Here is a 21,646-nt window from a genome sequence, read left to right as displayed (position 1 = left end):
AGGCAGGGAAATGAGAGGGGAATTTGTAGCTGTAGGGCCTTGAAACCTCAGCTTGACTTGCCAAGGAGGAGGCACCTCAATCCAGCTCTGTGCCTCTCATCTCAGTGTAGCTATCTCTTACAGCCTAGGATTTATTCCAGATGCTGCCAGGAGAAGCTGTGGATGCCCTGGAAGTGTTCCAGGCCTGGTTGGACAGGGCTTGGAGTCACCTGGTCTATGGAAGGTGTCCCTGCCATGGCAAGGGGGGGATAGAGATTATTTTTAAGGTCCTTTCCAACCCAAACTATTCCAGGATTCTGTTCTATGATTTTGTAACCTTTGGGCATGGAGGACCAGGCTGGAAGGTTGTGACAGTGTTGAATCTTGGTCCCTGGCTTCATCCCATGTGGCATTGGCCACTAGAAAAGGGACATGGACAAGGGATAGAGGGATAGGATGAGGGGGAATGGCTTCCCACTGCCAGAGGGCAGGGATGGATGGGATATTAGGAAGGAATTCTTGGCTGGGAGGGTGGGGAGGCCCTGGCACAGGTGCCCAGAGCAGCTGTGGCTGCTCCTGGATCCCTGGAAGTGTCCAAGGCCAGGCTGGACAGGGCTTGGAGCAACCAAATCACAATCACAGCCTAAAAAACCTAAACCTCCCCATCTCCTGTGCCTCTTCAAGATCCTCATCACAAATATCCTTCACCCTTTCATGATGGGAATACTGGATTAACTCCATGCACCACCCCAGGTGGTGGCACATTTCTAGGACACGTAACCACCACAGCATCACTGCTCTGCCTTTACATCCAGAAAAACAGAAGAAATCCACGTCATGTGGATGTTTCTGAAATGACAAAACCAGGGAAGAGCGAATGTGGCCAGGAATAAACAAGGAAGCAGAGTTACCCAGCATGTTTCCTTTGCCAGAAGTGTGACCTTGTCCCTGCTGAGAAATGGTCACTTGTGAAAAGGGAGCCTTGGCTGCGTCCAAAAGAGGCGGAAGGGGATGAAGAGGAGGGGGATTGGAGTGAAATGGTCTTTAGGGTCTCTTCCAACCCGAAATATTCTGCAATTCTATGATTTTGTGAAGTAAAGAGCTTGCAAACCCCATGTGAACAGTGGTACCTGTGGCAGTGGTTTGGAAGGGAGCATATGGGCTGGGAAGTGCTGGAGACACAAAAAGTGGAGGGAATAACAAGCATCTGCATTTTTGGCTGGTTTTTTTTCCCTCAAACTTCATCTTTTTCCTCAAACTTCATCTTTTTCAAGAAAGAAGCTGCAGACAGGGAATATCAAGACCCAGGTGAATATCAAGACCCAGGAACATGAAGACCCAGGTGACAGGAGCCTTTCACCACCAGGTCAGAGCATGCTGTTCTTAGACCATCTGAGGAAACAGAGCCATTTTTCACACAGAGATTTAGGGAATTTCTCTGTCTCTGTGTATGAAGACAGGTCAGGCGCTCAGTCCTGTTGCTTTCCCAGCTCCAGCCACCCAGCAAAGGCACCGAGCAGCAGAGTTCTATGGCTGGTGACCCTGGGAAGAGCCAGTCTGACCGGCTTGCCCAGAGCAGCCAGGCAGGAACGCCAGCTGCCTTCAACAACTGCCCATAACACTTTAGAAACCAAAACAGAGGTCACGGGCTATAAAAAAAAGTGACAAAACAAACCAAGGACAGGGAAATTGTCACTCAGCTTCACCTCTGTTTTCCCAAGGATGCCCATGGAGCCGTTTCACTGGGAAGGAAAGTATCCTGGCTTCCAGGAAGAAGGAGCAGATGGGTTGGGAGCTGCGGGGCCGGCAGGTCTGGTAGGTATCATCCCAATCCCGATGGAAGTGGCCATGCATTTCGGCACCTTATTTGGCATTGCTGCTCCTAGGGAGCGAGCACTTGTTGCAAACAGTGGGAAGAGCCCTGGGGATGCTTGGCTGGCTCTGACGCAAGAGCTGCGCCGGTGCATTTTTGACCTTGCTTCGCCTCTCCCGAGTGCTGCAGCTCAACGAGCCTCTCCCTCCTCACAGGGAAGGAGCCCCCGGGATGGAGAAGGCAGGGAGAGGGGCTTGCTCCGGGAAAGGGAAACTCTGCCCGTGCGTTTAGGAGCAGAAGGAGCCGGCAGCCTTTCCTCAGCGTGCAGCCAGCTGTACTAAAAGGTTACCAGCTCCGCGGGGCCGTATCCAATTGCATCAGCTGGGAACCTCGTCCAACACGCCTTTGGGCCGAGAGTAACCCTTTCTATTTATTGCCCTATTGTTTGAGGCTGGAGGAACACGGAGATACCATCTGGGAAAGCTTTGTTGTTACAGACCGGCTCTCGCCTGCACTCCGGAGTCGCCCTCCAAATCACGCTCCGGCTTCCACGTTTGGGGGGATGGAATGGGGGCTCCTCCGAGCAGGGATTGGGGCCCCAGGAGGGTTTGAGGGAGGAGGTCACCTGCTGCAGGGTCACCAATTCCCGTCTGGCAGCATCAGCCACATTAGCAAAAACCCTTGGATAAAACCTGGCTAAGTGTGCCCAGAGTGACCTCAGGAAAGGTTTTATTAGTATTAAAGGTATTAAAGGTATAGTAGGTATTAAAGCAAAGGAACAGCCTTTATAAATATCTCCATTAAATTATAAATATCTCCATTATAATGGCAAAGTGAAAGTTAGAAAAAATTTACCATCCTGTTAAGAGGTTTTGTTGCCTGTATGGTGCCAAAGCAACCTGGTCTAGTGGAAGTTGTCCCTGCCCATGGCAGGGGGCTGGAACCAGATGATCTTTAAGGTCCCTTCCAACCCAAACCATGCCATGATTCCATGGCCCTAAAGCCCCCCGTGCCATTCACCGGGAATGTGGGAATGGTGTTCCTGGCTGGCAGAGCCATCCCCGAGGCTGCCAGGGCGGGCACAGCTTTGCTGGGATGTGACTTCCCATCACCTGGCACGGGGCAGGATACATCCAGAGCGCCGGACCTCAAACCGCAGCCCCTTCCGCGAGTTGGATTTTCAGGAAGCGTGGTTGCTTGGCGGGATGTGTGTATCACTGGGTGGAGGAGCTACAGGAAGCGGATAATATTTTTTTTTCCTCCATTTGTGCCGGTTCAGACCCTTTTATTTAAAGACAGTTCCCATTTCCCATATTCACACAGATTATGAGGATGGAGGGAACCAGCCCATCTCCCAGCCTCAACGGGGGCACAGGCTACTATGCCAAGGTAGGGTTTTGCCGAACGGGAAGGATTTTTCCTATGAATTAGGGGGCAGTGCTAAAAAACTCCCCAAAGGGTGCGGAGTGGGCATGGCTGCCATGGAACCCACGCGGGTTTGGGATGCCAAGGCTCCTAATGGATGCTCTCTGGGCTGGCTCCCGAATTTTCCCCTCTGGATGCCCTGGGACCAGCGGCCACGAGCTGAGGCGGGCAGGGCTGAGCAAAGCTGGGTCGGAACGAGATAAACTGGGATGAGCTGAGCCGGGATGAGGCGGGTTGGGCTGGGCAGAGCTAAACCGGGATAAACCGAGCTGGGATAAACTGGGCTGAGCCGGGGTGGACAGAGCCAAGCCGGCATAAACCGAGCTGGGATAAACTGGGCCGAGCCGGGATGGGCAGAGCCCAGCCGGGATGAGCCGAACCGGGATGAGCCAGGCAGAGCTGAGCCGGGATGAACCGAGCTGTGTTAAGCCGGGCCGGGTACAACCGAGCCGGGCTGGACCAGGCCGAACCGGGCCGATCCCAAGCCGGGCCGGACCGATCCCGGCCGGGCCGCCCCCCCGGCGATTCCCGGATGTTGGAGCGGCCCCCACTTGCTCCATCCTTCGCTTCCATAAAAGGCCAAGGGGCCCGGCAGCCACAGGCGCGTTTTGCCTTTAATTATATCCCCCTCCTCCTTCTCTCTCCGCCTCCTGTTTGCCCGCCCGCGCTGCCTCTCCCGGGCGGCCCCTCAGGAGCTGCGGCGGGGTCCCGATCCCGCCCCACCGCGCCCCCAGCCCTCCCCCGGGGCGCGGAGTGGGCACAAGCGGGCCCATCCCGCTGCCTCTGCCGCCGCTGATCCCGCTCCCGCTCCGTGCCGGGCGCGGCCGGCGGCGCAGGAGGCCGGGGCCATGGCGCTGGACGGGATCCGCATGCCGGACGGCTGCTACGCCGACGGGACGTGGGAGCTGAGCGTCCATGTCACCGACCTGGGCCGCGACGTCACCCTGCGGGTCACCGGCGAGATCCACATCGGCGGCGTCATGCTGCGCCTCGTCGAGAAGCTCGGTGAGTGCCCCGGGAGCCCCCGAGCAGCCCGGCATCCTCCCAGTGCTCAGCACCCTGCTCCAGTGCTGTGCTTTAACTCCCAGCGCCCTGCCCAGTGCAGTGTCACAGTATCCCAGTTTAGCCCCAGCACTCCGCTCCAGTGTTGTGTTCCAGTTCCCAGCACTCTGCCCAGTGCAGTGCCCAGCTCCCAGCACCCAGCTCCAGTGTTGTGCTCTAGCTCCAGCTCCCTGCCCAGTGCAGTGCCAGAGTACCCCAGCTGAGCCGCAGACTCAGCTCCAGGATTGTGCTCCAGTTCTCGGTGCCTCCTGCCCAGTGCAGTGCCAGAGTACCCCAGTTTAGCCTCCAGTACTCTGCTCCGGTACCTGCTTCAGCTCACAGCACCCCCGCTCCAGTACAGTGCTCCAGCACCTTTTCCCAGTACTGGGCTTTAGCTCCCAGCATCCTGCCCCAGTGCTGTGTTTTAGCTCCAGCACCCTCTCCCAGTGTTCTTCCTTAGCTCCCAGCAGCAGGGAGCCCCCCAGGTCCCTACACCCTGCCCTAGCCCCCCTTACCTTTCCAGGTTCCCTCTCTCACCGATTTCACCACCCCGGGGGCTCAGCCCCATCCACCGGCTGCTGCACTCCCGGGATTTTACACCGAGTTAGGAACCAGCTCCGTTTTCGACTTGGGGCTGGGGGTTTGTTTGGGGGCGCCCCACAATTTGCACCGAAACTCCATCCTGAAGTTCTGTGCGAGCAAAGCGCTCCCAAAGAGCCCATGGGGCGATCATTGGGGTGATGTGGGCCGGGGGACCTCGGGGACAGGGCGGTGTGCGGTGGCTTTGGGAGCACACCTGGACAAAGAGCCCGATTGTCCGGGACGCGTGGGAACGCCGGGCCGCGGCCGGGGCTCGGCTCGGTCCCCGCCGAAAGCGGGGAGCCCCGGCACCTCCTCCTCCTCCCCCTTTGTCTTTTTATCGGCTCCTTATTGCTCGGCTGTGTTTACTCAATGGTGCAGCCCGGGCTGATGGCTGTAATTGCTCAAATAAAATATTAATTGCGAGGTCCCGCGCGTGCCTGCGGCTGTGGGAGTAGCGGAGCTGTCAGCTGCAGGTCCCGCTCCAATGCGGAGCCAGCCCTCGTGTGGCTTTAAAAGGCCCATCTCTTCCCCCGTGCTTAGGTTTTGATTTATTAATTATCTCGGAGTCGCAGGAAGGAAGAGATGGATATAAATGGATATAAATATGCTGCGTTTCCAAAGGAAGCGAGCGCTCGCATCAAAGGGTCTCGTGCTGGAGGTAGCCTGAACTCCCCTGAAAACTTGATTTTATTCTGGTTGGTTTTTGGGGTTTTTTTACCTAAACTGGAGGTGGTTTCTGCACTGGAGGTGCAGAAAGTTTTGCTGAAGTTCAGTGGGGAAAAAAAGCAAACCAGCTTTCTAGAGGTGATAAAAAATCCACTCGTGAGTGAAGGAGCAATGCTCCCCTCAGGGCCGGAGCAGCTCCAGGAGCAGTTCCAGGGCCGGAGCGTGTGTGGAAATGTGGAAAGCCAGGCATGTGCACGGGGCCGGACCTAAATTAGCTCCTGACGTAATCCATCCCCCCCGAAATGTTTGCCCGGATCCTCTCCACTTGTTAAATTAGGGATTGTATGAGAGGGAAGGAATGCAGCGGCGGCGTGGGGAGAGAGAGGGGCTGGAGCTCCCCGGGGGACTCGGCCCCAGAGCCTCCCTTCCCGGGCTGGTCACAGCCATGGAGATCTCCAGCTGCTGCCTTCCCTTTCCCCTTGGCTTTCCTTGCCCAGCCAGGCTCTACGTATTTAGTTCCTTTTAATCTTCCTGCGTGTCAGCTCTCCCAGCCCTCTCATTATTTTTATGGCTCTTCTTTGAGCTGCTGCCAGTTGAGCGGGGTCGGGTGGGACGGGGCTCGTTCCTCATCCTCCCCTGCTCCTCAATGCCTCCCTTCATCCAGCCTCTGCATCAATTCATTTTGCAATTTTTCCACATCAAACCCATTTCCCTGCATTTTTAACCTTTTCCTCCCTGCCGTTCCTCTGTTTGATTCCTTACTTCAACAACTTTCAGTGTTAAAAATATATTCTTCTCCTGCCAAGCAGATTTTCTGCTGTGAGCTTTAAGGAAATTTCCTACAAATAAAGCTTCCTTGCAGTTTTGTGCTTCCCTGTGGGATGCCCCACACTGTGGGGGGAGGAAGGAAGGTGGGTCAGTGCCTTAGGCTGGGATTTGCCTGCTCCATCCTTTGGGACAAATCCTGCAGGCTTTGGAAAGGAGATTTCTGTGGCCTGCCTGGAGTTCCACTGAAGTTTAGGACATCAGTGAGAATCTGCAACAGATCAGCCACACTGTGGTTGTAGGGTGCTGGTAGGAAAAATGCCTTCCCTCCTCCCAGCAGCAAGGAGAGCATGGAAAAGGGAAAAAATCTTGATTTATTAATGCTCCTACAGCATTTATTGATGCTTGTAGGAGGAAGAGTGTAGTAAATATCCTGTTGGAATGAAGCAGGAGCCCAGCAAAGTTTTTCCTCCTTAAATTCAGGGCTGCAGATATCCATAAATCCCATGGACTCAGCTCCTGCCTGCACAGAGCTGCAGTTGGACTCTTTGGGAACAAGCAATTAAAATCTGTGGCTGATGCAGGCAGGGATTGGAGAAAGCCCAAGCAGCAGATAGAGATTCTGGTACCTCGAGTGAATTGCAATGACCTGTTGGCTCCCCTGCTATTCATCACCCACTGGATTAAGCCACTCCATTAATTGAGCCGTGCCAAGTTCTTGGCAAAGTCACCCCTGAAAAATAAGCAAAAAAGTGCTGAGGTTTTAAGAGCAGCAGCATTTAGTTGCTCTGTGAGGGCTGGGGTCTGTACTGGAAACTCCTGGTGCTCTCTCAGGGTTTTTTAGGAATTTTGCCACTATTGACTTCCAAACAAAAAAAAAAAAAAATAAAGCGAGGTTTAAAATCACTGGGAGCAGAGGAAGGAAGGAAGTGAACGCAGGTTATTGTTGTTGTCAACTTGAGGCTGTTTTAAACACATGGAATTAAAAAAATCCTGCTTTTTTTTGAAACATGCTTGGGAGGAGCTCTGTGGAGTGTATGGAATTCTGTGGGATATATGGGGGATGCTCTGTCTGGTCATGGGAATAAAGGAATAGCTGACAGAAACAGGGCAGGGGGGACAAAGTGTGTCTGGCAGAGGCACAGCCTAAGACAGATGACCTAAATGTGCACTGAGCAGATTCAGAAAGTCTGTGGATAGAAGTTTTGTGATGGAAATGTGGATTTCCCACTGGGATATGAGTGGCAGGCAGCTCCAGCTCTCAGGGTTTGCTGGGAGCACTGAGCACCTTTTTGGGCTTTTACCTGAGGAAAATAGATAAGTGGGTGGAAAAAAAACAAAACAAAACCAGCAAGATTTGGAATTACAGATGTCCTTCTGGACCAAAAGGGGTTAAGGATGGGTAAGGTGGTGGAATCCCTATTTTAGTGACCTGGGATGGGCAGGAGAGCTGACATGGATAAATGTCAGAGCAAAGCCTCTGCCCTCAGACAGGCTGATAATGGCAGGCAGTGATGACATCTCCTGAAGCCTTGGGGTTTGTTTTTGTGAATTGAAGCTGGGATAAGGGTTTGTGCAACTGATTCCACCTCCATTGTTCCCTTTGGCAGCTCCTTCACTATCTCTTTGTGTCACCTGGGAGAGGGTGGGATGTCACCTGAGGACTGGCACAGGAGTTGTCCCATGCAGTTTGGGTTGTAGCACTTCAAGCTCTTTTTTAAAGTGGTTTCAGCCTGCAAATGCGTCTGGGATTCACCCCAGGGGCTCTCTTCACCATTAAATAGACTTTGCTGTGTTATCTTCCAAGGGTTTCAGCTCCACTCCTTGCAAGATCAATTCTAAATATTAGTGTTATTCTGCCTGTGAAGTCTCCTCTCCTTAATGGACCCCTGAAAGGTTTATGAATAAAACACCAGCAAAGTGCAGCGTCATTGATTTGCCCAGGTTTGTGTTTGAGGTTTTGCAGTGCTTATAAACACTCCAGGCCCTCGTGAGACTGTCTGGGGAAGTTTTTTTGCCTTGCAACTGGAATGAACTCATAGAAACAGCTTAAGGCTATGGGAGAGAAATGCAGAGTCCTCGTCCCAGCCCATTCCTGTTGTGAACACAAGGCAGGAGGAGGCTGCAGGGCTTGTCTTGTAGGTGGCTTGTTCCTTGTGCTTTGGATTTTGCTGGAATGCTGCTTCCAGATCTGGGATCATTGTAGGAAGGACATGGAACTGCTGGAGCAAATCCAGAGGAGGCCATGGAGATGCTCCAAGGGCTCTGGAGCCAGGCTGGGAGAGCTGGGGGCGCTCACCTGGAGAGGAGAAGGCTCCAGGGAGAGCTCAGAGCCCCTGGCAGGGCCTGAAGGGGCTCCAGGAGAGCTGGAGAGGGACTGGGGACAAGGGATGGAGGGACAGGAGCCAGGGAATGGCTCCCAGTGCCAGAGGGCAGGGATGGGTGGGAGATTGGGAAAGAATTCTTCTCTGGTGGCCCAGAGCAGCTGTGGCTGCCCCTGGATCCCTGGAAGTGTCCCAGGCCAGGTTGGACAGGACTTGGAACAGCCTGGGACAGTGGAAGGAGCCCCTGCCCATGGCAGGGGTGGAATGAGATGGATTTTAAGTTCCATTCCAACCCAAACCACTCTGGGATTCTCTGACTGTAGCCACACTTGCCAGAATTAGGTGTCTGAGCGTCCCTGCTCAGTGCCAGGTGAGCTTGGGGTGTTTCCCAATTTGTGCCCACAATGTCACCTGGGCACCCTCACTTGGGACATCCCCAGCTGCTCATCTGTTCCCTCAATTGCCACCTGAGATGAGAAGGGAAGGAATTTTTCCCTTCAAAATCAGTGCTGGTCATTCCTCAATGTTGCTTTCCAAGTGCATGACAGCCATGAGAGGCCTCCAGGTGCCATTCAATCCTCAGGGATCTGTTTGTGTCCCCTCTGGGGCTGGATGCTGAGACCTTGTCCCAAATAATGTCACAAATGGGGGTGGTTTGGGGCAGGCACTGACCCTGCTCCAGATTTCCCTGGAAGATTTCTTCCCAAGCTTTTAAACAGCAAAACCTGCCCAGCTGGCAGTGGGATGGTGAGCACAGAGGGGATCTGGCACCTGCTGAGCACCCAAATCCTCCTGCTCCAGATCCTGGCAGGATTTTGGGCTGTTCTGGGTTGGAATTGGTGAATTGGTGCCCCACTGGATGCTTCCACTTCAGCAGCATCCTCCAGGAGACCAGCAGCTCCCATTCCAACTTCCATGCTGCCACTCTGTGAATTAACTGTGGATTCACATGTGGCCTGTGCTGGTCCTCACCCTCCAAACAGGGCATTTTTGGTGACATTAAATGACAGCATCCCAGTGCTGTGAACACACCCCCCCAGCCATGCACATGGATCAGTGAGGGGCTGCCTCATTCCTTTACTTCCAGCTTTGAGCTCCAGGAAGCTCCACCGTGGGCTCAGATTGATGGTGGCTCACATAAAGTGCTCTTTGTGAGCCTGAGTGGAATATTCAGCTGAGCTGCCAATGAGCAGAGGAATTCAGGCTGGGGGGAAGGTAAAAGCCACAGAGAGGCAGCTCTGAGCTGCAGTCACAGCAATTAATATCTGTACTCAGAGTGGTGATGGCTCTTTAGGGGCAAAAACAATTAGGATTTTATTTTTATTTATTTATTTATTTTAAATTCTGTCACTGTGAGCCGTCTGATTGGGCTGGAAAGAGCTCTCAGGTCCCAGTGGGAGGGGAAGGAGCGTGGGGTGGGAGGTGGTGTTGGTGCTCCTGCAGATCCCAGAGCCTGGGTTTGTCACACCACAGACAGGAAATTGTTGGGGTTGCTGCTCCCACCCAGCCCAAATCAGCAGTTTCCTCTTCCAGCTCCCTCAGGTTTCAATCTGACACAAGGCACGTGGGGAAGCTGGTGTGGGGAGCTGAAAAATCATAGAAATCATCATCCCATTCACACACTTCCCCTTTTTTAAAATCCTTTTTTTTTTTCCCCTTTCCCTTTTTCTTCCATCTTCCTCTCCATCAGAGCTTGTGTTTCATCTGCTGGCTCTGTCTAAACCATACAAAAACTCCAAGAAATTGTACTCAGAATAGAATCCCTGGAAATGCTCAAGGTCATGTTGGACTTGGAGCACCCTGGTCCACTGGGAGGTGTCTCTTGAGGTGGAATTAAATGGTTTTTAAGCTCTTTTCCAACCCCAGCCACTCTGTGATTCCATGATTCAGCAAACCAGGCACCTGGATTTTAACCCTTGGTCTTTAATGTGATTTAAAAAAAAAAAAGGATTGTGGATAACTGCCTGAAATTGTGGATGTGGGGAATGTTTACTGAGTTGGGAAAGATGAGGGATTATTTGCTCTGCAAACTTCAGTTGTTTCAACATCACCAGGGACACCAGCACTGCCAGCTCCTGGTTTGGGTGCTGGAGGAGTTTTTTTAGTGGTGGTTTTTTCTGACAGATGAGGGGAAGGAAGGAGATTTACAGCCCTTGTGGAGCTCACTGACTTCAGCCCAGCAGCCAGCCCTGGGTGTGCTTGGGGGGAAAAAGTCTCGTGGTGTGAAAGCATCTTGGGGAAGCTGCATTTCTTCATTCTCATTCTGAGATGTGAATTTACTGATTGCTTACAAAGGGGCAGGGAAACAAGACTGAGCACAACTCAGCTGGCAGGATTCAGTTCTGAATGTTCCAGTGGCTTTCTGGGGTTTATGGTGTGTAATTTGGAAAAATGCTGAGACCCCCAAATTCCTGTTGGATGGAATTTTAGCAGAGTTGCTGTGATTTTGTTTTCTTGCCAAGGTTTGCTTTTGACACATTGCTTTCATCCAGGCTGAAGCTTCTACCAGGTAGAACTGTTGGGAGTGCTCAGAAGTGCTGAGAAAGTGCTCAGAAAACCAGAGGAAATATTTTTGATTGATTTATTTTTTATTTCTGGAGAACTTGTCTTGGTTTTTCTTTCACTCAGCCCTTTTCCAGTGAGGATGCAGCTCCCACTCTGTGTCCATTCAGATGTGAACCTCAGCTGGGTGCATGGCATGGCCCTGTGCCAGCACTGATCCCCCTCTTCTAGACCTGCTGGGATCTTGGGACACCTCCACTTTTTGGTAAAATGGGGCTGAATTTAGCCAGCAGGTTGAGAACAGCTCTGGGAGAGGATGCACATAAGAGAGGATGCACATCAAAATCCAGCCCCACCAGCAGCTGCAGAAACCTTCACAACCTCAGCTGATTTTTAGCTTGCACAACATCCTGACAGCACCCAAAAATTCCATCTTGCCAATGGATTTTAAATCTCTCCCCAGCCCATTACACCTACTTGGCTGCTGGTTGTTTTCTTTCTTTTCCCCTGCTCCCTGCAGGCACATGTACTCTGGGAAGGGTGAATTGCTGAAACTCCAATTCAGTTAGAAAGTCAAATTTCATGAAAGTGCCTGGAAGAAGCTCTGTCCCTGTCTGCCTCAGCTTCCCATCCTGGCTGATGCTCCTCAGAGCAGCTCCAGAGCTTCTGCAGCAGGAATTGTCCCCATCCCTTGTTATAGTAACTTCTTTGAGCTAGGTCTGATAAGTTTTTGGAGGTTTATAATACACTCAAGATAGCTCAACTGTCTTTGGAGGCATAAAAATTAGCAAGCTGGCTTCTGTTGTAGTGTTGGAAACAAAAAGGTTTAATAAAAGGCAAAATAACAAATAGAAAAACTGAGCTATATGCTAAACGTTTTTACTCTCAGTAAAAACACTTTACAAAAGCAATTAGTTTCTTTATTTACTTCTTTTTCTAGTTAATTGCTCAAGCAGAATTTTTTAGCTTCTGTCTAATTAGCTATCTTTAAGTTTGTAGTAAAGTCTCCTGAGTCTTATGAAGTGTCTTTTCACTTAATCAAAAAGAAAAACTTCTGAACTTCTTTCCTTTTAAGAAGACAAAGATAGTTTTATCACTCCGTCAACAAAGAGCACACTCCTAACAATCCCTCATGTCCTGCCCCAGAGCTTCAGTGCCAGGATTTGGGTCTGTGATGGGTGAGGCAGATCCAGGCCCAAGGCTGGGGGTGTTAAAAGTCCTTTAAAAGTGTTCTGTGCTCATTAATGAGCTTTGGTGAAGAGGCAGAACCAAAAAGAAATCATGCAATTACAGAATGGTTTGGGTTGGAAGGGACCATCTCATTCCACCCCTACCATGGGCATGGACACTTTCCCCTGTCCCAGGTTGCTCCAAACCCTGTCCAGCCTGGCCTTGGACATTTGCAGGGATGCAGGGGCAGCCACAGCTGCTCTGGGCACCCTGTGCCAGTGTCCTGCTCTCCCAACCATGATCCCACATGGATCTGTAGGAGAAGGACCAGCACTTCCAGTTATGGGGTGGGGTGAGGCTGCCTGAGCCATCCTCAGGGCTCCTGAGGTCACTTTGCAGGGATCTGAGGTTCAGCCAGGGATTAACCATCACTAAGGCACTTGGGGAATTGCCTGGTGACAGGTTGGGAATTCAACGTTGGGAATTCAGGTTGTCCATCATTCTCCTTTCCCTGCCTGATGCTTCATCCCTCCCAGTACACATCCTCTGCCTCCCTTGCTGGCTGTGATGTCTTTTTGGCAGCACCAGCTCCTCTGGCTTGCACATTCCTTGGGGATGAGTCAGGACTGCAGGCTGCTGTCACCCTGGGACACTTGTCCTTTTTGGAGAGGGAAGGGAGCATGGTCCCTGGAAAAGTGCCTTTCCTTTCCCCTTTCCCCTTTCAACTTTCCCCTTTCCTTTCCTTTCTTTCCCCTTTCTTTCCCCTTTCTTTCCCCTTTCTTTCCCCTTTCTTTCCCCTTTCTTTCCCCTTTCAACTTTCCCCTTTCAACTTTCCCCTTTCAACTTTCCCCTTTCAACTTTCCCCTTTCAACTTTCCCCTTTCAACTTTCCCCTTTCAACTTTCCCCTTTCAACTTTCCCCTTCCAACTTTCCCCTTCCAACTTTCCCCTTCCAACTTTCCCCTTCCAACTTTCCCCTTCCAACTTTCCCCTTCCAACTTTCCCCTTCCTTTCCCCTTCCTTTCCCCTTCCTTTCCCCTTCCTTTCCCCTTCCTTTCCCCTTCCTTTCCCCTTCCTTTCCCCTTCCTTTCCCCTTCCTTTCCCCTTCCTTTCCCCTTCCTTTCCCCTTCCTTTCCCCTTCCTTTCCCCTTCCTTTCCCCTTCCTTTCCCCTTTCCCATTTTCCCTTTCCCATTTTCCCTTTCCCATTTTCCCTTTCCCATTTTCCCTTTCCCATTTTCCCTTTCCCTTTTTCCCTTTCCCTTTTTCCCTTTCCCTTTTTCCCTTTCCCTTTTTCCCTTTTCCCTTTTTCCCTTTTCCCTTCCTTTCCCTCTTCCCCTTTTCCCTTCCTTTCCCTCTTCCCCTTTTCCCTCTCTTTTCCCTTTTCCCTTCCTCTCCCTCTTCCCCTTTCCCCTTTTCCCTTTCCCCTTTCCTTTCATTTTCTTCCCTCCCAATGCTTCCTATTTTGTGCTGGATGAATCATGGAAACCACATTCCTTAATCAAATTTTCTGCCATTCCTCATGATTCCATGGAGGCAGGAGCAGCCAGTGAAAGCCTCCTGCTTGATCAATGGGGGGGAGCAGTTGGCAAATCAGGTTGTGAAGATCCTGTTTCAAAACAAATCCAATTTAAAAAACACTAATCCACCTTTGCTTTCCTTTCTTCTGTGCCAAATGAGTAATTCACATTTCTCTGGGTTGCTGGTGCAAGGATTTAAAGGAATTCTGCACAGCACTGGCAGAGACCTTCCTGAGCCCATCAGTGCTGGGGCTGTTGGGGAGCTGAGGTGACCTCTGGAGAATTCCCCAATATTCCAGCTGGGTTCAGCATCACTGGAAAAATTTCTCTCCCTGCTCATGGGTTTAGACAGGAATGGGTATGGCTGTGCAAGCATTTAAATAGAACATAAAGCTACCAAATATCCAAAAAGCTAAAAATTACAGGGGAAATTTTGCAGGAAAACGTGATGCCACATGCATGGAAGTGTTCAAGGCCAGGCTGGATGGGCCTTGGAGCACCCAGGGATAATGGGAGGTGTCCCTGCCCATGGCAGGGGAGTGGAACAAGATGCAATCCAAGTTAATAAACTTTCAAATAAGCTAATTGAGCAATCCTATTAACACTGGAAAGAGCTTCCTTCCTCGAATTTACTTCAGAAGCAGAGTGGCTTTCAGGCTTGTTAGGATTTGCTCTTCTCCCTGCACCCCATGGGCTGAGCATCTCGAGCCCTGCACTGCCAGGAGCAGCATTTTGGGACACTTGGGGTTGATGTATCAGCTCTCCAGGACTCCAGTTACCACCCCTGCCTCATCAGGACACGGACTTTCCATTGCAGAGCTCACTTAGAATCCCAATAAAAGCCAACAAAAGAATCCCACTTCTCTTTCCAGCAGCCCTTCCCTCATTAGCAGCAGACACTCTGTCATTTCCCCGAGCAAGGACAGACACATGGAACATCCACATGCAGCATTGCATCCCAATGGGCTCAGTCTCCTCCACTGGGCTTTTTTTTTTGCCCTCCCTCCTCCTTTTTTCCTTGTTCTTGAGTCACTCTGTGCCAATGCACAGGGGCTTTGACGTCAGGGCTTTCCCATGAGCCTGTGTCCTGGCACACTGGGATAAGAGAGAATCTCCTCAACTGGGTCGTGCTCATGGAATCACAAAATTGGGAACAAGGCTCCTTTTGTCCATGTTTTGTTCTTTATTAAGTTAAATTATTTTTTCATGCAAGAAATATTCTTCTAAGACTGAAATTCCAGCATGGCTCCACCTTTTTTTGGGCACCTTCGTGGGTGGGTGTGGATCTTCTCCTGAACATTTTTATTCCTGAAAATGAAGTAGCATGAAATTTTTGCAGGGGCAGACAGTGATAAGAGGGAATCTCCTGAACTGGGTCATGCTCATGGAATCACAAAATTGGGAAGAAGGCTCCTTTTGTCCATGTTTTGTTCTTTATTAAGTTAAATTATTTTTTCATGCAAGAAATATTCTTCTAAGACTGAAATTCCAGCACGGCTCCACCTTTTTTTGGGCACCTCTGTGGGTGGGTGTGGATTTTCTCCTGAACATTTGTTTTCCTGAAAATGCCCATTGGGCTTTTTCTTATTTTTCCCCCTCCCTCCTCCTTTTTTTCCTTGCTCTTAAATCACTTTGTGCCACTACCCAGGGGCTTTGACATCAGGGCTTTGCCATGAGCGTGTGCCCTGGCACACTGGGATAAGAGGGAGGTCTCCTCATCTGGGTCGTGCTCATGGAATCACAGAATTGGGAACAAGGTTCCATTTGTCCATTTTTTTAAACTTTATTACAGTCAAACTGTTTTTTCATGCAAGAAATATTCTTCTAAGACTGAAATTCCAGCACAGGTCCACCCTTTTTTGGGCACCTCTTTGGGTGGGTGTGGATCATCTCCTGAACATTTGTTTTTCCTGAAAATGAAGTAGGATGACATTTTTGCAGACAGTGATAGGACAAGGGGGAATGATTTTGGAGGGAGGAGATTTTTAGTTCCAGCTCATTCCTGTTGCAAACACAAGGCAGGAGGAGGCTGCAGGTGTCTTGTTCCTTCTGCTTTGGACTTTGCTGCATCCAGATCTGGGATCCTTGTAGGAAGGACATGGGGCAAATCCAGAGGAGCTGCTCCAAGGGCTGGAGCCAGGCTGGGAGAGCTGGGAATGTTCATCTGGAGAGGAGAAGGCTCCAGGGAGAGCTCAGAGCCCCTGGCAGGGCCTGAAGGGGCTCCAGGAGAGCTGGAGAGGGACTGGGGACAAGGGATGGAGGGACAGGAGCCAGGGAATGGCTGCCACTGCCAGAGGGCAGGGATGGGTGGGAGATAGGAAGGAATTATTTTCTGTGTGGCCCTGGCACAGGGTGCCCAGTGTCTGGGGCTGCCCCTGGATCCCTGGCAGTGCCCAAGGCCAGGCTGGACAGGGCTTGGAACAGCCTGGGATGGTGGAAGGTGCCCCTGCCTGCCCATTGTCCCTTCCCACCCAAGCCATTCTGGGATTCCATGAGAACAATGGTGAGAGTTGCCTGTGCTGGCAGATCCAGGAGGATTTCAGGTACCATTCTGTGTTATCCATGGATAAAATCCCTTCCACAGGTGGTGGCTGCTGTGCAGGCTGTTTTCCATTGCCTGTGTCAGATACATATGGGAAATGTGATTAAAACCCCTCTCAAGTCCCATTAGCTCTGGGAGCATCAGCTTGTCCTGGCTGCAGCTTTATTGCATCAGTCTGATGATAATTTTATGGGCTGTATCTCCCCATTTCAAAGTATAATTTTTCAAGTGTTGTGACCAGAGGCTGGAGGGATTTTTGTTCCATGTTGAACTTTGCTCTGCAGTTGAACCCCTGTTGGGGGGTGGAGGGGACTCTACTCCAGAAAGACTCCTATTTTCCTAAAATTACAGCTTTTGCCCCAGGACAGTGACTGTGTCACCCAGCAAACACATCAGCAGTTCTGCTGGACTCGTGATAAATGAAAATAGCTCTGTTTTTAAAATTTTTTTTTTTTGCTCCATAATTATCCTGGAAGGAGTGGCTCTGGCATGTTTAAAGGAATCTGGGTTTCCAGAGGTCAGTGAGTCAGGGAGCAGTGAAGACATTGGAGGGAGGGAGCAGTGGGGTCAGCTACACAGATATATGAGTTTTACACTTTATATATATAAAATAAGTTACCAATTATGATTAAATATTAATAAATAAGTTACCAATATGATTAAATATTAATAAAAATAAATAAATATATTTTTAAGAAACATCTTCAGCATCTTTGGGACCTTCAGTAACTCTCTTGGCTATTGGGGTGTCCAGGGCAAGGAGTTGGGCTTGATGATCCTTTTTTATTCCTGCCAACTCAGGATTTCCTTTTCCTTTTCCCCTTTCCTTTCCTGAAATTTCCTTTCCTTTCCTGAAATTTCCTTTCCTTTTTTCCCCTTCTTCCCCCTTTCCTCTTCTTTATCCTTGCCCTTCCCCATCACTTCTGTCCTGCTCCAAATTAGCCTCTTTCTTTTAGTATTTCTGGATGTTTTAGGAATATTTACCCTCTTTCCTGATTTTTTAGTGCTCTCAGGCTGTGCCTTCCCCTCTCCTGGACACACAGAAAAGAAAAACCCACATGAGGTTCTGTGCAGTGAATTTTGATGGTTGGTAGTGGTGGATTTTTTTCTCTTTTTTTTTTTTTTTTCCACTTTCAGCCTTAAATTTCTCTCCTTCCCAAGTTTTTAAATACTTTAACCTTGTTTTCCATGGCTATGGATTTCAGTGGGTATGGATTGCATCCCCAGGGAGCAGGAGAGGGTCTCCCCCATCCCTGAGCTCACCCAGGGCATTCCCAGCTGTTTATTGCTGGAAGTCTCTTTTCCTTTCAGGGACTTTTTCTCCTCCTCCAGCTTCCCAAGAGGGGTGTGGATGCAGCCAACACCCAGCCCAGGGTTTGGAGAGCCCCTTGGAGCTGTGAGGGCTGGATTAAGGTGTTATCAGCAGGAATTTGTGTTTAAAAGTGCTTTAATCAGCTGCCTGCACTCCACGCTTTTTGTCCACATCTGTATTTTTTCAATTCAGTGTGAAGTGCATATTAATTTTAAAATACAAAAATCATATTAAAAAAAAGACCACTTTTATTTTAATTTTCTTATAAAAACCCTTGAGGAGTTTCAGCCCATCTGCACCAAACTCAGTGAAAAGGTGGAAAATTTGGGGTTGGTTTTGTGTAGATTATCAAATACAAAAATGACTTTTTGCAAGAGGAAATGCTTGGCTTGTGAGTTGGTTTCAGTCCCTGTACTGTATCTTAGATATATATATATTTTTTTTTAAATATATATATATATATATATATATATATATATATATATAAAAAATATTAATATATTTATAAAAATATATCAATATATTTTATATATATGGATATATTTTTATTTTGTGTGTTTCTCTATAATTATATATGTATATAATTCAGTTTTGTCTCTATTTTATATATGCATATATATATATATGGGGTAAATGTTTATGTGTATGTTTATATGCATAATATATCTTATATATCATATATATATATATTATAGATGTATGTATAAAATACATAAAATATGTCTTTAAACATATCTATTTGTTTATTAAATTACTTTTATATAGATAAATTTGAGATAATGGAAATGCATTTTTTGCCACCTCAGCTTCCCAAGATCAGTGCCTAGATCAGAGCAGGGATAATCTTGATTAAACCCACCCCTGGGAAAGAGCCAGGGAAAGCTGTGGAGCTCATTCTGCTCCTGTGGAAAACCCCCCAGTGTTTTGGGCTTTGGCTCTGGCATCTTTTGCTCCAGAGGGGGATGGTCCTCTTGGACTGTTCCTGTGGGAGTGCTGAAGACTTGAATCCATTGCTCTAAAAGCCTTCATTTTTAATTAAGGAATGATCATTTTTAATTAAGGAATGAGCTGCAAACTCTGCTGCAGCTGCTTCTGCTGCCTCTCTGAAGGTGGAGAGAATTCCAGGGAACACAGCATCAGCTGCAAATCCTCTGTTTCCAAAAATCCACCAAAAATCCACCACGATCCAGCCCAGGCAGGCTTGCAGAATTCCTCCTCAAGCTTCTGCAGGAGCTTTTAAATTTTTTATTATTAACCCCCAGTGTTAAGGTGATGGAGGCATTTGCAGGGTCTTGGCTGCCCTGTGGATTTAATCCTGGGAGTGGGTGTGAAAGGGAATCTGGTGATTCCCAGGAAAGCCTTCAAATACCCATCCAGTGGGATTTAACCATGCCCTGGAAAGGGGAAAAAAAAAAGAGATTTATTCAGTCATATCAAGGCTCTGTTGTCCTGAGCAGTGCATGGAAGGAGAGCCCATCTGCAACAGGGGATATCCCAAAATAACAAGGAAAATACAGTGTTTACACAGTGCTGGAGACTTGTATCCTCCTGCCTGTGAGTCCTAAGCTGGCCTGGAGGAGCTGCCAAGTGACAGCAGAGCTTCTGCAGGAAGGAGCTTCAGTGGCTGCTGCAGCAGGAAAGGGACCTTAAAAAACCAGGGATTGGCAGGGGGAGAGTGTTTGGGAGCAGCCAAGTCCTGGGATAAATGGGATTGTTGGATTATGCCCTTTTCTGACCCAGAGATGGGGTAACTGAGAGGTGTTTTAAAACTTTTGTTCCATTTTCAGTCTCATGTGAAGGGTGGGGCAATACAGATGTTATAATTCACACCATCACAATCAGAAGACAACTATTTCCTAATTACAATGCACTCTAAGTGTTTCTTGGCCTATCAGCTTTTGTCACACCATGCTGTAAATGCCTTAAAGCCAATAATCTAAAATTACCCCTCATAAGTCCTGCTACAATACACCTTTCATAATTCTATTTCTCCAAAATACCACTAATCTTATTTACAAACCCACCCTTTAAAACTTATTTCCAGTTGCATTTCTCAACAGTGTCTATCCTATTCCATAACATTTCTAAATCAACATTTCTTATCTCAAAGTTTACATGCAAATATATATTATGTGAGTCTTCTACTTTAAAATTTTTCTACAAAACCATTTCCCACATGGGATAAATTGGCTGCCAGGAAGGGCTGCCTGGATTTTCTTTGCCCTTCACCCAGATTCAGCCTTGCTGCTGGAATTGTGATTGTGTTTGTAGGTCTGTGTGACACAGCCAGCCCAGAATTAAAGCAAACCCTGTGTGCATCTCAATTCAGACTTGTTGCTGCTACACCCTGTGTGCATCTCAATTCAGACTTATTGCTGCTTGGATTCTAGATTTCAGGGAATTTAGTGGTGGCTGTGGGAATTGAAATCTGCAATTGTAATTCATGCTGGACAAGCTGGCAGGATGTGACTGCGTGGATTGAAAGCTGAGGATGTTTCAGGTTTAAAACACTTCATAGAGCAGCCCTTCACTCCTTCTCTGGCTGTTCTGTCCTCACAGAGGTCTCTGCAGCCATTTGTGTGATTTAAGATGCCTCTCACATTCCCAGGACTGTCTGAAAGCCTTTCCAAGGGGAACAGCCCCATGGGTTTTGCTGTACAAAACATCCTGAACGTCCCTCGTGCACGTTCCTGCCTCTTGGCACAGTTCTGGGAGGCAAATGAAACACCAGGTTCTGCCTGAGGGGAAAAAAAAAAAATAAAAATCACAGCTGGGTTTGCCAGCCCTCCCAGGCTCCAGAGGTTTGGGTTCAGGCTGCAGGGGAAGGTGGGGGTTTATTTTGGAGGCCGGGAAGGAAGCGCTGTGCTTCCCTTTCCCGAGGGTGTTGCTGCTGGGGTTGGGCTCCTGGAGCTCAGCCCTGGCTCCAGCTGATGCTGGCAGCTCCAGCTGCCACATCCCTGCTGCTTTCACCTGGGAGCTCCCTGGCTGGAAGGGTGGCAGTGATTTCTTGTCACCCTTACATGTGTGCAGCTCATGAATGGAATCCTGGAAGGGCTTGGCTTGGAAGAGAGCTCAGAGCCCATCCAGTTCCACCTTCATGTGCAGGGACACCTTCCACCATCCCAGGTTGCTCCAAGCCCTGTCCAACCTGGCCTTGGACACTTCCAGGGATCCAGGGGCAGCCCCAGCTGCTCTGGGCACCCTGTGCCAGGGCCTCACTGCCTTCCCAGGAAGAATTCCTTCCCAAAATCTCATCCAACCCTGTCCTCTGGCAGTGGGAAGCCATTCCCTGTGTCCTGTCCCTCCATCTCCTGTAAATAGTCTCTCTCCATCTTTCTTGTGGCTTCTTCAGGCACTGGAAGGCCACAGTTAGATCAACTCACAGCTGCTTTTCTCCAGGCTGAGCAATCCCAGCTCTCACACAGAGCTGCTCCATCCCCCTGCTCATCCTGTGACCCTGCTCTGGACTCCCTGCAGCAGCTCTGTGTCCATCACATTCAGCAGCTCAGAGGAGCTGCTGGATCCTCAAACACCTCTGAGATCTACAACCTGTAGTTAACTTCTAAATTCCAGGTCTGGGATCTCTAAGGTGAATTTGCTGTACTTGGAGACTTACCTGAGCTCTGATAAATGAATGATAAATTGATAATAGTTGATAAATATAAATAAGTTGATGAATATGATTGGTAGATAAAGATGAAGTGGCCAGTGACTGATGGTAGTAGATGGGAAGAGTCTGAGCTGAAATATTCAGCCTTGCTGTGAAGCTGTAACCCCAACAAATCAGTAACTCATGAACTGGGACTCTGGTGAAGGTTTGTAAACCTTTGATCAGATTTAACCAGGCTGCTGGCATTCCCTGGCCTGCAGGGATTGCTCCAAGCAATCCTGGATCCCTTGCAAAGCACCCAAGGCTCTTGTCAGTGTGTAAAACTCAGCTCCACAAAGCAGCTGCTAAACATTTGCCAGCCTCTTTTATATAGAACTACCCTGTGGGACAGGCACAGA

The 21,646-nt window shown here is 49.2% G+C and overlaps 1 protein-coding gene across 5 annotated transcripts in view; it reads left to right on the top strand.

Annotated features, from left to right (window-relative positions):
• Positions 1-3,916: 3,916 nt before the first annotated feature.
• FERMT2 (FERM domain containing kindlin 2) overlaps positions 3,917-21,646 on the top strand; it is a 51,708-nt gene continuing 33,978 nt past the window's right edge. For 3 of the 5 annotated variants that reach the window (XM_071426113.1, XM_071426112.1, XM_071426111.1), the window contains exon 1: positions 3,918-4,222. In XM_071426113.1, coding sequence (XP_071282214.1) covers positions 4,066-4,222 — 157 coding nt within the window. In that variant the 5' untranslated portion in view covers positions 3,918-4,065. Of the gene's footprint in view, positions 4,223-21,646 lie in introns of all 5 variants that reach the window. The other 2 variants (XM_071426114.1, XR_011679079.1) reach the window with 2 other exon arrangements.

Source organism: Agelaius tricolor, unplaced genomic scaffold (genome assembly GCF_023055355.1).
Source record: "Agelaius tricolor isolate 1412-34295 unplaced genomic scaffold, bAgeTri1.0.p SCAF_5, whole genome shotgun sequence".
NCBI classification, from domain to species: domain Eukaryota; kingdom Metazoa; phylum Chordata; class Aves; order Passeriformes; family Icteridae; genus Agelaius; species Agelaius tricolor.
The sequence above is the reverse complement of the archived record's forward strand: the minus strand, read 5'-3'. Positions and strand labels throughout refer to the sequence as shown.